The following is a 12104-nucleotide window of genomic DNA, read 5'->3' as shown; positions in this document are numbered from 1 at the left end:
CATAAGAGAATCCATACAAGCAATTTCATGTATGCATCCGTGCTTCTAGATACAAACATTATTCACACAAGGACCGAGTAAAAACACAAAGCAGCTTCTGTTTCGTCCCACTGACGTGAGGGCTGCGGGGCCACCCCAGTTTTCTGTCCGGTGTGACCACAAAGTCAAGAACACAGAGTCTAATGTCACTGTCATCCATTACTGTTTAGGCATGGAGGTGAAGTCACACACATACAAAATCAAAAGTCATATGAGCAAACTGAAAACAACTCTCTCCCACACACACACAAATGCATAATAAGCAGTGGTGTTTGCGTTTGCCGCTGGGTGGATGCACGGCACCAGCAAGCGCACTGTGCCCACAGCAACACAACTGCTGCCACACACACACACTCACACACACACACACACACACACACACAAAGGGTTTGCCAGTATTTTAGTCATCACTTCATCTGTCTGAATAGTTTCCTGTCATCTCTCGTCTCTAATTATTTATTTCTCTGGACTGACTCATGTTTTCAGTGACATTTTACATATTGCACACACATACACACACATTGAAAACATCTATGAAAACTTTCTTAGCCTCTGTTTTTCTTCTTTTAATGTGTGCATGAAGAAATTAAGCTAAATCTGTCAAAACCTTTCTTTGGGGACATCTGGGGATGTCCTCATTTGGTATATATGTATAGATCGATCTATCTGTCTATCTATACAAAAGTTTATTTTAAAGGGGTTGTGTTAGGGTGTGGGTTAGGGTCTATTGTAAGTATACTTATCTTTATATAAAACAACGTAAGTCTATGGTATTTTCTCATTTAGATGGGAAGAAAGGGTTGTTTATGGACTGTGCTTTTCCATCGTGACATGCTCCCAGAAGCAGCTGTGAGTTTGAGTCAAATGGGAGCAGTTTAAGCTGGTATAATTTACTCCATTCATACAGGCCAGTACAATAACAAATTGGGTGTAACAGGCGAATGCAAACAGGCATGGCAGGCGCACACACCATCTTTTAAGTCATTCCATGCAGACAAACTCCCCCTTTTCCTGAAGTACCTGCATGTACAGAGCTGTTATTGTAGAGCTTGAGGGACCAGATAACTTACACATGACATGAAAGCATTTAGCTGAGCAGCCCATTGATTTATATTATCCTTCACATGATGCAGTTGTCTGCTGATATTTGACCCCTCACCTCTGACCTTCTGTCACACAATTTCTGTCTTATTATCCTCGTGATAAATATGTAAAATTACAAACCCTGCACTCATCATCAATACTTTACTCACACTCATTTTGTTTGTAATCACTTTGACTTTTTTCCTTCAGTGGAACTTTCAGTGTATGGAAAAAAAAGATTGAAAAAACATGAGCGTGAGTGATTAATGCCAGAACTGTTGTCATTTTTGGGTGAACTATCACTTTAACCTTGTAAACTGCACAAACTCATTTCTCATCTGTCTCAACGGACATTGCGATGATCAGCTGATTGCACAGGGGAGGTCTGGGAAGAGTTCTGAGGGAGGGGAGGAGGAACCCTTCAGCATTCTTCTCTGCTGGCCCTCCTTTTTTCATGGAGACACGGTTATCAAGTCGCTGTGAGAGCTCATAAGATGGACTAAACAATGGAGCCAGTTTGCAATGAATGACCCAGAGAGAAGAACCAGAGCCTCCATCAGTGAGACAGAACACACACAAACACACACAAGTTCACTTAACTACTTGAATGTGGACATTACCATGGATTTGTTTTGTTTTTATATATAAAGCCAATTACTAACCCTACCCGAAAAATAACCTTTTGCAATAATAATAGTAATAATAATAATAATAATAAAAAGTATACTTTATTTAAAAATAAATGTTCCAATTGAGGAAAATGGGAGGATTTGTCAGATTTAGCTCACTTGACACACTAATATGTCTTTAAACTATAGCTAAGTATACTAAAGTTAAGCATAGCAGCACACTTTAGGTATCTTACAAAGCACCTTACTCGGTGTAATACGTGTTAAAGTGATGCAGGAAAAGGCCGGCTTTAAAGACATCTAAACCAAGAAAAAAGTGTCTGACTCTGACCCAGAGAAAAGCAGACAGAGAGAGTGAGATGTAACACAACCATCCATTAAAGGATGGAGACAAATGGAGAAGTGTTTCAAGTCCCCATTCCCCCTCCCTTCCTCGATGTTTCTCTCTCTCTTTGAGGAATGTGAAAGTCTGGCCATATAATCTCTTCTCAGCTCTTCCACTACAAATGAACTAACCCAAAACATAAGCATTATCTGCACTGATAATAATAATAATAATTATTATTATTATTATTAGATAAAAATATTATTATTTATTATTAAATGTACCATTAATAATATTATACTTATAAATTGAAAATAATGTTTAATATACTTAAGATAAAAATACAACAATATCTATGCAGAAAGCAATATTTATTACAATAATAATTTTTTTCATGTTACTGTGAATTTACATAGGTAATTACTAAGTAATACTAATGAACTACACATAATTACTGTGTAATTATTTTGTAGAGCTGCTTGTACTTACACACTGTTATAATTGTTATTACTATTTTAATTATTAATAATAATAAAATGTCATATGTAACATTGATGTTGTAAAATAAAGTCTCACAACAATTTTTGTAGTTCAGATGTGAAAAATGCTTCATAAATATGTATCTTTAGAATTCAAATGGGTAAAATGTCTTATAACAACTTTTTAATAAGAAAAACTGATAGTTTAAAGTTTAAAGATAAAACTAAAATGCCTTTATAGCAGCTGCAATTTCAATATATTGATTTAAGCTTTCATGTTTTAACATTGAGTAAATATTCTCAGTATTCTTGAATGTCAACATCAGAAAAACAACCATAAATTAATTTGTGTCACCATTTAACAGTACAAATTCTCTATTTTTCCAGCATTCAAATCATTCTCTGCAAGTACAAAAGCTATTTATGAGCTTTTTCTTGCAGAAATAGTCAGCATCAGGACAGAGGAGCCACCTCACACACACAGAGCCACACATACACTCTACGTGGCCAATCGCCACGCTTTCCCCCTTAACACACATACGCACAAAGAAATTTCCGGCAAACCCCCGTCTCACACTGTCTTTAACCACTGACAGCGAACATTACTGGAAAGCAGAGTTTAACCATCCTTTTCTTCTAAGTCATTGTAATCCCTGCAGTTATCACTATACATTCTGCTTTTCTGTGTAATCCTTTAAATGTTTAATTCCTCATAGTTGTTGTTATCTTCCCCCCACCTCTTTCCTCCACCCGGAGAGAGCAGTGATTTATTAAAAACACATTTTCCCGATGTATAAATGTGTTCTTAATTCAGGGATAAAACCCCAGAGTTTATCGGTGAACAAAAGATTAGTTTCATCTGGTAAAACAGTGCAGTGCTCTAATGCAATAAAAAAAAATGTGTGTGATGGGGCGTGGGGGGGGGGGGGTGGGGGCTAGCATTAAAACTGAGTATTATGGGTAATCTTCCCTATGGAGCTTTACAGTCAAACCTTCTTTATTCTGCAGCAAAGCCACTTTTGTTGACATTTTAAAGTAGGTGAGAACATTTCCCACCTCTCACGCAAGATGAGCACAGAGGAAGGCCGACAAAGACATCTGGCCACAATAAAAAAACAAAAGACAAACAACACAAACAGAAATTAAGACAACACAGGCAAATGGTTAACCTTGAATAAGAACATGCAATAACGTGTTTCCCAAAATTTCCCGAGAAAGTTTATATAAAAATCCAAGTGAATAAATTCAAACTGAAGTCACACAGAAGTGCAACATGAGCAAAAATAGTAGACATGAAATAGTAAGAGAGAGAGTCTGTACAAGGGAAACACTGTCAGGAGAGCACCAACACTTATCAAAATACAATCTAACACATGCACACACACACACATACACAGGAAGATAGACATATACAAACACACAAATGCACGCACAGCCATGCAGACCCAACATTAAGCATACAAACAAGGGACAATGGTAACCTGTTAGACTAGATGCTAGAAACATTTACAACTTGTTGGATATGTCCTACCATGCCTTCTTGTGAACGAAAGAGAGCAATGTACCATAGTCACTATACTGAGTGCCGCTAGCGGACAATACACACAGTGTGTGCCTTGAATTTACACACATCACACATTCAACAGAACTTTCTTCTCTTTTCTAAACCACAGACATACTCGCACAGAGTCAGCCCTAAATAAAACACTGTAGCATCAACATGCCACACAATGATCTAAAGTAGCCTTTTTCACATTGACACACAAAAACACACACTTTCCTTTTTCAGTTCATCACAGTGGTTATTTCTCCTATCTGACATGCCTAGAATAGTGTGTGCATGTGTGTGTGGACATACCTGTTAAACTCCTGAGGAAGCTCAGGCTCAGTAAGCATGCTGGAACAAGGGGTCTGAGAATCCTTCTACGACAACATACACTTCCAACACCCGAAGACCTCAGAGAGTACGCACACACACATACACACACATGCGCTGCCTGGTGCTCCTCTAACCTCTCGCAAAACCTAAAGACTGTTTCTGTTTCTGCCCACCGCACACAAACTCTCACATGCAGCGAACCTCACACTCCCTCTCCTCCCTCCCTCCCTCTCTCTCTCTCTCTCTCTCTCTCTCTCTCTCTCTCTCTCTCTCTCTCTCTCTCTCCCCACCCCTCTCTGTATGGCTCTAAGCTGCTATATCGACTCTTAAAGGAACAGAGCATGACACAGTGTAGCGCAGAGCACAGCTTCACTCTCACAAACACACTTATACACACACACACGCAGCAGTACTGCCCCCTTCCTTCATCCACAGTGTCCCTCTGTGGTACTTGGGATCAAACAGACTCTCTGCGCACACACACACAATGCACTCTGTGCTGCACTAATTTATGTTCATACCTTGGTCTGGCAACTTTACCTCCACAACTCCTTTTTAAACAAAATTTTAAAAACATTTTCTTTTTTTTCTTCTTTTTTTTTTTTTACAAAACTGCTTTTTTCACTCAAACATACTATAAACTATAATTAAGAGATAGTTCATCAACAAATCAAATTCTGTCATCATTTACTCACCCTCATATCGTTCTAAACCCATACGACTTTCTCTGTTCTGTGGAACACTAAAGGAGATGTTTGGCAGAATGACAGCCTCAGTCACCATTAACTTTCCTTGTTTTAACAATGAACAATTATTTTACAGCACTTATTAATCTTAATTAATAAATGCAGTTAAAAATATTGTTTATTGTTAATTCATGATACTTAATGCATTAACAAATGCTAACAGACAGAACCATATTGTAAAGCATTACCAAGAAAGTCACAAGGGTTTTGAACAACATGAGGAAATGATGACACAATTTTCATTTTTTGGTTAACTCTCCATTTACACAAAACAAATTACAAACACTAAGAAAAAAGAAAAAAACAACAACAACAACAACAAAAAAAAAAAAAAACAGTGTCACAAATTAATTATCTGGGGCATTTTCTAATTTTAGGAGGGCACATTTGTCCTAACTATATATATATATATATAAATATATATATATATATATATATATATATATATATATATATATAAAAATATGTACTGTATGTCATCCTTTTAGGTTAAATAATTAAACTTAACCAGTTCATTAACATTAATAAAACCTAAAAAAAAAAAAAAAAAAAAAAAAGCATAACTAGGCCTAAAATACAATATTAAGAACTATATCAGATGTTACAAATAAAAGACAGAGGAATTCATTATGAGGGCATTTTGCCCCGAGCCCCCCTTAATTTTATGCCCCTAAACCAAACAAATAAAAACCTAAAGAAATGGGGGGAAGAAAATCATATAGTATCCAGTCTCCAAAACTGGCCATTTGTATTAAGCATGGAACTTGAAAAAATGATTAAAAAGCACAAGCATAACCGTCCATGTAAAGAAATACATCTTAGGGTGAATTCAGGTAAATTACGCCACTTTTTGTCACTGAGATGAATGATAAATAAGTGGCCCAATTTACCTGAATGCACTCTAAAGCAGAGTTAAAGCACATCGACCACATACAAACACATCTGAGAGTTTTAAAGAGTGCTTTAAGCTTTGTGCTTTCTGAGTTTAACTAACACACTGCCCTTGTCACTCTTTTTTAGGGAGAGGGGGAGGGAGAGAGAGAAAAGTGAGAGAAAAGGAAGGAGCCATTCTTCTACACAGAGGAAAGGACTTCTGACACATTGAAATACAGCAGCAAGACTTTTAAACTGAACTTTAAACAGAGTGTCAGTCTTTCTCAACCTTCTCAGACACAGAAATACACACACTGTAGACAACCTTCTAAACATACTGCTGTCACACTGTGTGTAAGAACATACACACATATACACTTAAATATATATATATATATATATATATATATATATATATATATATATATATATATATATATATATATATGAAGCATTTTTCTATTCTCTCTCTCATGGTAAGATTTACAACAAAAACTCTCTACATTACATTGTATGTAAACCTAATTTAAGCTAAGAATGAAAAATACATGTAAATTATTGGGAACTGACCATACTTCAATTTATTGAGTAAGTTAGCCAGTGAATTTAGAACAGCACCATGGCCTGACCTCTCCAGCATCACACACTGTAATAATGTTTTTAAGCCATTGTGGTAAAATCTTCTGAGCATTTTCCTGTTGATCGCTGAGGAAATTGTTAGCAGCATGGCAATGCTCAGGACACACACAAACCTAGCTTGACCTCTGTAACCACTGGACGCTTTGAGAATGGTCCTGACACATATAAATGACTTAAGCACTGGTGTTTTTTATGTAAGTTTGAAAGAGAGGGAGAAAAAAGAGGGACAAGTAGTCAAAAATTACTATCTATCTATCTATCTATCTATCTATGTATCTATCTATCTATCTACCTATCAAGCTGAGCTGTCTGTATTATCTAAATACAGTATATACACATAGACACACACACACAGAGACACACACACACACATATATATATATATATATATATATATATATATATATATATATATATATATATATATATATATATATATCAAGCTGAGCTGTCTATATATATATATATATATATATATATATATATATATATATATATATATATATATATATAAGGAAAGCACAGGACCCAGACGGTGTTTTATCCACTTGTCTAAAATCCTGTGCTGACCAGCTGGACCCCATCTTCACACAGATCTTCAACAGATCACTGGAGCAGTGTGAAGTTCCCTGCTGCTTCAAATGCTCCACCATCATTCCTGTCCCAAAGAAACCCAAAATCACAGGACTTAATGACTACAGACCTCTCGCTCTGACGTCTGTGGTCATGAAGTCATTTGAGAGACTGGTGTTGGCCCACCTGAAGGACATCACTGGACCCTTTCTAGATCCCCTTAAATTTGCTTATCGAGCAAACAGGTCTGTGAATGATGCAGTCAACATGGTATTGTATCATATCCTGCAACATCTGGACAGACCAGGGACATATGCAAGGATCCTTTTTGTGGACTTCAGTTTGGCTTTCAACACCATCATCCCATTTATTCTCCGGACTAAATTACATCAACTCTCTGTTCCCACGTCTATCTGTCAGTGGATCACCAGCTTTCTGACGGACAGGGAGCAGCTAGTGAGAATGGGGGTATTAACTTCCAGCACCTGTACGATCAGCACTGGTGCCACCCAGGGACTACTCTTCTCCCTGTATACCAACAATATAAGTAAATAAAGCAATAAAGATAAAGCTCATTCTGATTCTGATATATATATATATATGTATATGTACATATATATGTTGTGTCTAAGTGTGTGTTTCTGAAGCACTCAAAGATTTTATACATTTATAAAGAATTGTACCTACAGCATATCGAAAACAATCACAAATCTAACCCATACATATTTTTCAAAAAGAAGAGGACATACTGAATAAAACAAAAAACAAAAAAAAAACCACATGCATACAGTACATGCAAATACACACACACTTACACAAACATACACACAGCAGCACAAGCAGCACATTAATTAGCTTCTCTTAGGTAGCAATTATCTGCATTTTAACAATCTTTCCAGTAAAGGCTGCAAGGTGATTGAGAAATAGATGAAAATTTAAAAAAAAGAGTTGAAATAACATCAATAACAGGCAGTGAGACAAAAACGCAGAGCAAAAAATCCATCAGAACAGGAATAAAGGGCAGTTTCCAAACAGTTTAATCCACTTTAAAAGCTGCTATTGATGAAGATGGCTTTTTAATAGAACAGGAAGCGTGAAAGGAAAAGGCAGGTGCTTTCAAGGTTCAAACTCTCCTGATGGGCTTATTTGCTCAATTCTGACAAATACACAAACTTCACTAACTGTGGGCTTTTATAAGGGAATTGAAATACTGTGCACACATGCAGTGGGATCCAAAAGTCTGGTAAAGTCTACTATTATTATGATGATAAATAATTCTATATAAATATATTGTTCTACATCTACATTAATATATTTTCCCTTGCAAATAATGAATGCATAACAAAAAGTTGAACTGAAAAATGTACATGCATTTCAGAATTTCTTATTATTTGGTATGTCCCCCTTTTGTTTTAATGCACTGGAGGTGCACCTGATGATCCATGTTATCTCTATGATTTGAGAATGTTCCAAAGAGCATCTTATTTCTTATTCGCTTACATCATAACGCTTATTTGTTTACATTTTTTCAGAATCCTAAAACATTCCTAAAATTCTAAAAATGTATTTCCTGTTTTAAATTAGATTTTGAAACCAATATTTACATGTGGAAATTGAAACATGAATGACAAATAAGAATGACATGTATTTGCACACATGTAGTCAAAAACAGGCATGCAGCTTTGTTTCTATCCTTTAATCTGTAACTGTAAAACCATCCATATTTGCATTTCAGAAACATACATGCATGAATGTTTGGGTTTTATTTGTTTATCTCCAGCACAAATACGTGCATGCAGCACACATGCATGCAAACACACAATAGGTCCCTTTAGCAGATGTGTAGAGTCCAAGCCCCCTCACAGCTGTGCTGCATTAGAGGCCCCAAGAAGTGAGGGTCTGACACAGACAGGCAGTAAACAATCCCCTTCCACTGACACACTGACACACACACACATACATTTAAAATGTGTTTCACTAAATTTCAGCTATTACCCCCTAAAAGGGAAAATCAGGGAAGTTTGTCTGCTTTCTGACCCCCATCAGCATTTATATCCTTCACAAACCAAAACCGAACAGATTCCATCAATTTATCTTCATTTTATTCTCTTTTTGGGCACCTGCCTAAGTCAATATGAAAATGCTGTCATAATTTACTCACCCTCATGTCATGTCAAACCTCTATGACTTTCTTTCTTCCGTGGTACACAAAAGGAGAAATTGTGAAGAATGTACTGGTCCATATAATTACAATGAATGGGGAAAAGATATTTCAAGCTTCAAAAAGGATGAAAAAGCACCATAAAAAACAAATAAATGTAGTCTATACAACTCTTGCGCCATATTACAAGTCGTCTGAAGTCACACGAGAGCTTTGGGTCATTATTCATTGAAAATCTTGACATCTGCATTAGCTCTCCTTGGCGCATTCATGGGAAAAATAGCGAGTCGGATCTTTTCAATGAATTGGGTGATCTGGTTCACAAAACCACTCTGAGCAATTCACTCATGAATCAAACAACCCTACTTCTCTCATGAACATGCCAAGGAGAGCTAGGACAGATGTCAAGATTTTCAGTGAATAATGACTTCAATTCTGGTCTGTTTCTCACACAAAATTCTTTAGAAGACTTAAAATTTAGTCATGCGTCATACGGACCACTTTTATGGTGCTCTTTGAAGCTAAAAGCTCCAGTCTCCATTTACTTTCATTATATGAAAAGAGTGGCCAAAACATTCTTCATAATTTCTCCTTTTGTGTTCCAAAGAAAGAAAGTCAGTCATACAGGTTTGGAAAATAGAGAATTTTCATTTTTGGGCGAACTATTCCTTTAAGACCACTAGTAATGGCAGATTTTTGGAGGACAAACTTTTCTGTTGACGTCCATCTCTCATTCACTTCCTCTCTTTCTCTTTCTCTGACTTGTGTGAGGCATGTGACAAGGTTGTGAAGTGTGTTTGTATGGACTCATGGATAGGAAATCTCAATCTGATGGCTGAGTGGCAGACAAAAGAAGCCATTAAGATAGAGTCCTTATCTCCCCTCCTCAGCAGAGGACCACCTTTATACACACAAACACACATTTTAAAAATCTCTGAAAGTCTGTCTGCATGACTGTTGCTCTCAGTCATCTTGCAATGGTAAATTTCAACGCACCACAACACACACGATCAGCCACAACATTAAAACCACTTGGCTAATATTGTGTAGGTCCCCCTCGTGCTGCCAAAACAGCGCAAACCTGCATCTCAGAATAGCATTTTGATATGACATTCTTCTCATCACAATTGTACAGAGCAGTTATCCAAGTTACCGTAGACTTTGTCAGTTCGAACCAGTCTGGCCATTCTCTGTTGACCTCTCTCATCAACAAGGCATTTCCGTCCACAGAACTGCAGCTCACTGGATGTTTTTTGTTTTTGGCACCATTCGGAGTAAATTCTAGAGACTATTGTATGTGAAAATCCCAGAATACTCAAACCAGCCCGTCTGGCACCAACAATCATGCCATGCCCCAAATCACTGAGATCGATTTTTTTTTACACATTCTGATGGTTGATGTGAGCATTAACTGAAGCTCCTGACCCATATCTGTATGATTTTATGCACTGCACTGCTGCCACACAATTGGCTGATTAAATAATCGCATGGATGATTGTTGGTGCCAGATGGGCTGGTTTGAGTATTTCTGTAACTGCTGATTCTCCTGGGATTTTCACACAAAACAGTCTCTAGAATTTACTCAGAATGGTGCCAAAAACAAAAAAACATCAAGTGAGCGGCAGTTCTGTGGACAGAAATGCCTTGTTGATGAGAGAGATCAAGAGAGAATGGCCAGACTGTTTCGAACTGACAAAGTCTATGGCAACTCAGATAACAGCTACGTACAATTGTAATGAGAAGAATAGCAGAATGCTGTTCTGAGATGCAGGTTGGCACTGTTTTGGCGGCACGAGGGGGACCTACACAATATTAGGCAGGTGGTTGTAATGTTGTGGCTGATCAGTGTATACAGTGACTGCTTTCACACGGTGGTCTGTGTGGCCATCCATGGCTGGTAGTGACTGAATCACACTGAGCTGTCTGTAATGTATGTAGGGCAAAATGTTAGTCTGGGTCACCATTTACTGTCATTGCATCTTTTATCAAACAATGAAGGTGAATGGTGACTGATGCTTAACATTCTGCCTAACAAATCTCCTTTTGTGTTCCACAGAAGAAAGTAAGTCATACAGGTTTGGAACAACATGTAAACGATGAGTGAAATTTTTGGGTGAGTAAACGATGGCAGAATTTTTATTTTTGGGTATAATATCTCTGTGTCAATGACACATTCTGTAAAGCTGTTTGTAAAGGCAAGTCCTGTTACATGCACACAAACACACATAAACGTTCAGGTCTGACATGAATATTAATACAACTGCGCATTTGCACTCTCTGAAAGCCCAGCAAAAGGTGTGTCCTTTGAAGACTCTCTTGGTAGGGGAACACAATTTGAGCCCCCAACCTGGAGGGCAAAATTACACTTCATTTCACTTTCAAAGAGACTTTCCGACCTCACACAACTCATGCGCTAAAAAACAATGCATTACAACTAACACATCACACCACTATAACCGTGAAGCAAAAAATGAGAGTTTAAGCAGTGAAGAATCAGTATCTGAACAGTGGCAGTGACATGTTTCTTTTAAATGGCCCAAACATCTGTATCTGTGAATTGCTTTTAACATAAAAAAGTGAGTTTGACTATCTGTATATCTCCCTGTAGGTCAGTTTGCGAAATGACTCATTTGGGGAAATAAATTATCCGTAATAAAAATAAATAAAATCCTGACACT

The 12104-nt window shown here is 37.2% G+C and overlaps 1 protein-coding gene across 4 annotated transcripts in view; it reads right to left on the bottom strand.

The window, feature by feature from the left end:
* The window catches only part of LOC127435463 (transcription factor SOX-5-like), a 153706-nt gene that overhangs the window by 98493 nt on the left and 43109 nt on the right, over window positions 1–12104 (bottom strand). For 3 of the 4 annotated variants that reach the window (XM_051688986.1, XM_051688990.1, XM_051688987.1), the window contains exon 1: window positions 4414–4604. The exons of the other annotated variant lie outside the window; for it this stretch is intronic. In XM_051688986.1, the coding sequence (XP_051544946.1) occupies window positions 4414–4451 (38 nt within the window). In that variant the 5' untranslated portion in view covers window positions 4452–4604. Of the gene's footprint in view, window positions 1–4413; window positions 4605–12104 lie in introns of those variants that run through there. 4 annotated transcript variants of the gene reach the window in all.

The sequence above is a fragment of the Myxocyprinus asiaticus genome, chromosome 45 (assembly GCF_019703515.2).
Source record: "Myxocyprinus asiaticus isolate MX2 ecotype Aquarium Trade chromosome 45, UBuf_Myxa_2, whole genome shotgun sequence".
Classification (NCBI taxonomy): Eukaryota; Metazoa; Chordata; class Actinopteri; order Cypriniformes; family Catostomidae; genus Myxocyprinus; species Myxocyprinus asiaticus.
Note: the sequence above shows the minus strand (reverse complement) of the source record. Positions and strands in the feature narration are given on the sequence as shown.